Genomic DNA, 5,544 nt, shown 5'->3' with positions numbered 1-5,544 from the left:
AAAAGTATAAGAGGTGCCTATTGTGACCACTTCTTAGGTCTCATTTCTATAAGACCTCCAAGACACATAAATTAAAACTTGTTTCTTTTCTCCTATTGATTTATCTTGTGTCAGTTTTATTAGCGCAGCCACAAGAAATCAAGAGAGTGGGGGCAGGGAGGGATTTCCCCTCCCTGATACTATACATCAGGATGCAGGCCAAGGCCTTTAACCTCTATTACCACATTTAATACTTTGGCCACCTGATGCGAACAGCTGACTCATTGGGAAAGATCCTGATGCTGAGAAAGATTGAGGGCAGGAGGAGAAGGGGACAACAGAGGATGAGATGGTTGGATGGCATCACTGACTTGATGGAAATGGGTTTGGGTGGACTCCGGGAGTTGGTGACAGACAGGTCGCAAAGAGTCAGACACAACTGAGCGACTGAACTGAACCACATTTAATCAACATTATGAGGTAGGCACTATGATTATGCCCATTTCTCAGACGGAGAAGCTGATGCTGTTGGTAACTTGAGATAGGTGAGCATGTGACAGAGACAGATGGATATTAAGGCAGCCTGCCTCTAGGATTCAGCAATTCTATAGGTCATCCACAGGTCACCTTGAGAATCTGAAAAAGCAATTGTCATTTTAAGGATTCAGCTTTGAAATGATTTTTTTCTTTAAGTTTGAGGGAAGGATTCTTTAGGGGAGTGTGTGTGTGTGTGTGTGTTAGGGGAGTGTGTGTGTGTGTTAGGGGAGTGTGTGTGTGTGTGTGTGCGTGCGTGCGTGCACTTAGTCGTGTGTGACTCTTTGTTGCCACATGGACTGCAGCCCATCAGGCGCCTTCGTTCACAGAATTTTCCAGGCAAGAATACTGGAGTGGGTTGCCATTTCCTATAAAAACCTTTTCTTCAAAGCCTGGGCCTTTGATAAGGCTCACAGTGACCTCTAGTGGGCATTTTCTCAAAAAGCCTTACTTTTCTTCTTCCTGTGAATGCACCTGATAAACTGGTAAAAATGCCCCCAAATCCCAGCTCCCAGCAATGCAAAAGGTTGGTCAGGTTCCTTGGCAGTTGCTGCAGGAAAACGGCCAACATTTCATACCTCCACTCTGAGCTTGGTCAGACCTCTGGCTACTCCAGGTATGGCCCACAGATCATCAGCAGGGCTTCACTGAGGAGTGTGAAATATCCCCACCTACAGAATCAGGGTCTGGATTTCACCAAAATTCCCAAGTGACTGAAATGCACATTAAAGATTAACACTGCCCTATTTTTAAATTATTTACAGTGAATAACATGAATGCATACAAATCCTATTACCAGTTACTAAATGAATCTCCTTAAACTGGAAACAGTAAAATCCACTAATTCCTTTATTTTTTTTAATAATTTTATTTATTTATTTTTGGCAGTGCTGGGTCTTTGCTGCTGCTCTGGCTCTTCTCCAGTTGCAGCAAGCGGGGGTTACTCTCTAGCTTTGGTGCTCAGGCTTCTCAATGTGGTGTCTTCTCTTGTCGCGGGCTTGGGTAGTTGAGGCACGTGGGCTCAGCAGTTGCAGCTCCGGGCTTCTAGAGCACAGGCTCAATAGTTGTGTGGCGCGCAGGCTTAGTTGCTCCAAGCTATGTGGGATCTTCCTGGATCTGGGATTGAACCCATGTCTCCTGCACTGGCAGGTGGATTCTTCAACACTGAGAGACCACAGAAGCTCCAACTAACTGCTTTTTAATTCTCAAGTGACTTTTTAATTGCTAATGACATAATCTGGCCACACAGCTTTTTATCCCCCAATCACAATGTACTCCCCTTCCCTACTAGTCTTAAAATGATGTAGAAATTCTGACTCCAAGGAACAGTATTTTTACCAGTGCTATGACCACAGGACTGAACAGGAAATGCCATCCACAGTGCACTGGCCATCTCACAAGTGCAGTCAGTGGCAACAAAAAGTGTGGGTGAAAAGAGGTATTCTGGGGAGACCCATGACAACCCAGCAGGATTCAGGAGCCGCACAACCCAAGAACCTCAGCCCACGACCTAGGCTGAAGGACCAGCTGACGATAATGATTAAGATTACAGGATTGATAAATCTACCATATGACACAGCAATCCCACTACTGGGCATACACCCTGAGGAAACCAGAACTGAAAAAGACACATGTACCCCGATGTTCACTGCAGCACTATTTACAGTAGCTAGGACATGGAAGCAACACAGATGTCCACTGGCAGATGAATGGAAAAGGAAGTTGTGGTACATATACACGATGGAATAGTACTCAGGTATAAAAAGGCGTGTATTTGAGTCAGTTCTAACGAAGTAGATGAACCTAGAGCCTATCATACAGACTGAAGCACGTCAGAAAGAGAAAGACAAATATCATATATTAACACATACATATGGAGTCTAGAAAGATGGTATCGATGATCCTATGTGCAGGGCAGCAAAGGAGACACGGATATAAAGAACAGACTTTTGAACTGAGTGGGGCAAGGAGAGGGTGGGATGATTTGAGAGAGTAGCATTGAAATATAAACATTAGCATATGTATATGTAAAATAGATAGCCAGAGGGAGCTTGATGACTCAGGGCAACCAAAGTCAGTGCTCTGTGACAACCTGAAGGGGTGGGTCGGGGGAGGTGGAAGGGAGGTTCAGGAGGGAGGGGACACATGTATGCCTATGGCCAATTCAGCTGATGTATGACAAAAACCATCACAATACTGTAAAGTAATTATCCTCCAATTAAATTTTTTTTTTTTAAATCACAGGCTTGAGCTTCAAACCTCAATGCTCCTTGCAGGCTGTAAAACTAACTGAACTGCTTCATCTTTCTGCCTCCATTTTTTCATCTGAAAAATGGGATTTTTAGGAGATAAGATGTTGCACGTTCAGCTGTAAGCACAACATTCAGCACAAAATAAGTAAGCTCAATAAATACCTCAGTTAACGTCACAAACACTTTTCTCCTCTGAGGGCCTCCTTAGTTTCCTTATTCATTCAATAATATTATTCAACACCTACTATCTGCCAAGCTCCAGGCGAAGCACTGGAAATACAATGATGGTTAAAACTCAGTCCCTTCAACTTGAAGAGCATCAAGTCTCCAGAGCAAACTGAAAGATGAACACGTGCTACCACAGACAGAAATGTTTAGAGGACAGTCAGACTAGGAAGTGTGGCAACACTTGATGCTAAAAGCCTTATGGCTCCTCTCTCTGTAAAAAAAAAAGAAAAAATTATATATATATATATATAGTCGTTCTTTAGTCACTAAACAACACTTTGTGTCCCTCTGTCCATGCGATTTCCCAGGTAAGAATACTGGAATGGGTTGCTAGTTCCCTCTCCAGGGGATCTTCCTGACCCAGGGATCGAACCCTAGTCTCTTGCATTGGCAGGCGGATTCTTTAACACTGAGCCACCTGGGAAGCCCCAAAGTAAAATATATCAAAGGTAAAAATGCTCTGAAATTAAACAGCATCTTCCTGAATCTTCTAATTACAAAATTCCAGCCAACTAAGTTCAGTAAAGCCATGTTATGGCATTTAAGTCTTAGTAATTCCCTAAAAGGACTTTTGCGTGACCAGGTCAAAGAAAACTCAGGGCAGGACATATAAGAACTCACTGTCATCTAATCCTAATTTCGTGTGCCAAGCCTTTGAAGGAAGACTCTTTAAAGAGTTAGCCAGGTGAAGGAAATACAAACCAGAAGTATGTATCCGATTATTTCTACGGTCCAGGGCTGTATAGTTTTTCATTTGTTCACTTACTCGCTCATTTAACGTAAACCGCTTCACATCACTTGCAGAGAAAGATTAGAAAGTAATTTCCCTTTCTGAGATGTAGAGGAGAGCTCACGTGCCCATATGATTCCACCACTATCACAACTTGCTCCCGTTCTTCACACAACTGTCCTAGGAAATCCCATGGACACAGGGACGCAAAGAGTTGCTTAGACTTAGTGACTAAACAACAACTATATATATTTTTTATTTTACAGAGAGAGGAGCCATAAGGCTTCAGCTGCTGCTGAAGCGCCAATCTCTCCTAGCTACTGCAGCCAGAAGGGCCCCTACACACCCATTAGCCTCCGCACACGCCCACAGCTCCTTCTCCATGAACTCCTATTCATCCGCCAAAACTCAATTTATGACTCCTCCTCTCTCAAGCCTTCCCGAAGCCGTCAGGTGTGCCTCATCCCAGAGCCTTCTTTGGTCATTCTTCTATTCTGCGTATCTGCTCCGCTAAACAGCAGCTCCTTGAATCCAAGGAGTATGTATGTCTAAGGGTTCTGTATTCTCAAGTTCTACAACCGCCCGGTGCATGGAGCGCCCTGCAGAGTCGGATGAATGGCAAGTTTCCTCTACAAGAAGCCAGTCATTCAGAATACAGCCAGGCCCCCGAGTTGTCCAGACCAGGGCTGAGTCCACCATTCTCTGCATCCGCGCCCCCAGAACACGCGCCAAATTCTGGAAAAGCGGAAGCCAGGGAACTTGAGCTTTTTTTGAGAAAACGAATGGAGAAAGGAACGGGGAGGGCGATAGGAGGAGAGGACCAAGACCCCACCGGTCCGGCCTCAGGAATGTCCTCTGAATCCGGGTAGCCGCCCCACCCGGAGACTGGGTGGGAGACTTCACCAAACCCAACGGAGAACAGTTCATACACTCCCTCGCGGAGACACACACCCAGAAACAAGAGTCCCGAAGACAGCCAAGGCCACTACCTCCCTGAACCCCACTCGCCGCTTCTTCCTTACCAGGGAAAGGCGGCCATCTTCCCAGTCACATGACCGCTGGGTGTGGAACCGCCCGCCCAATTCACCCTCTCAGACCCCGCCCCTCCCGGCCGCCATGTTTGCGAGGGGCGGGCTCACTCTTGCCGCGCCGGGGCCGCCGCGGTTGTCAGGGGCACCGTAGGCGGCCGCCGCGGTAGCGCTGTGCAGGTGAACGTCTGGTCCGCAGCGCCCCCTGCAGGCGGTGAAGAATCCAGACGCCTACTGAGGGAAAGGGACGAGAGAGGACTAGATGATTGGATGGCATCAGGGATTCAATGGACATAACTTTGTGAAGGACAGGGGAGCCTGGCGTGCTGCAGTCAATGGGGTCGCCAAGAGTCAGACACGACTGAGCGACTGACCAACAACTGAGGGAAGATGCTAACCCCAGCAGAGGATGGGAAGAAGGCGCCCCTAGGCTTGCTTTTGAGGCTAATTCTGTTTGGCTGGCTAAGCCACGCCCCTTCTGCCACAACCACGCCCCGCTCCGTGCACCGAAAGTTAGGCTCTTCCGATATTCTGCTCCCAGGAATAACAACGTGCGTCCCTAAGGGCTGCCCTAGATCCAAATGGAAAGCCCTAGATCCAAATGGACAGCTCTCGACTGGAATTAAACTGGAAAAATGGGGGTTAGCATTTCACCCCACTTAGCAGAGCCGTTCTTTTCTGTGAAGGTGGTTGTTCGTTGCCACTACAGAACTTCCCATGCTCTGGTGTTTTCTCTGATTTAAAAAATAAAATAAAAAAAAAAAAAAGAATTCAGGATATTTTAACAAATGCT

At 46.4% G+C, this 5,544-nt stretch overlaps 1 protein-coding gene across 2 annotated transcripts in view; it reads right to left on the bottom strand.

Moving 5' to 3' along the window:
* The window catches only part of VPS35L (VPS35 endosomal protein sorting factor like), a 141,317-nt gene extending 136,532 nt beyond the window's left edge, over positions 1-4,785 (bottom strand). For both annotated transcript variants that reach the window (XM_040257169.1, XM_040257157.1), the window contains exon 1: positions 4,746-4,785. In XM_040257169.1, coding sequence (XP_040113103.1) covers positions 4,746-4,762 — 17 coding nt within the window. In that variant the 5' untranslated portion in view covers positions 4,763-4,785. The remainder of the gene's footprint in view (positions 1-4,745) is intronic.
* Positions 4,786-5,544: the final 759 nt, after the last annotated feature.

This window comes from Oryx dammah, unplaced genomic scaffold (assembly GCF_014754425.2).
Source record: "Oryx dammah isolate SB20612 unplaced genomic scaffold, SCBI_Odam_1.1 HiC_scaffold_2, whole genome shotgun sequence".
Classification (NCBI taxonomy): domain Eukaryota; kingdom Metazoa; phylum Chordata; class Mammalia; order Artiodactyla; family Bovidae; genus Oryx; species Oryx dammah.
The sequence above is the reverse complement of the archived record's forward strand: the minus strand, read 5'-3'. Positions and strand labels throughout refer to the sequence as shown.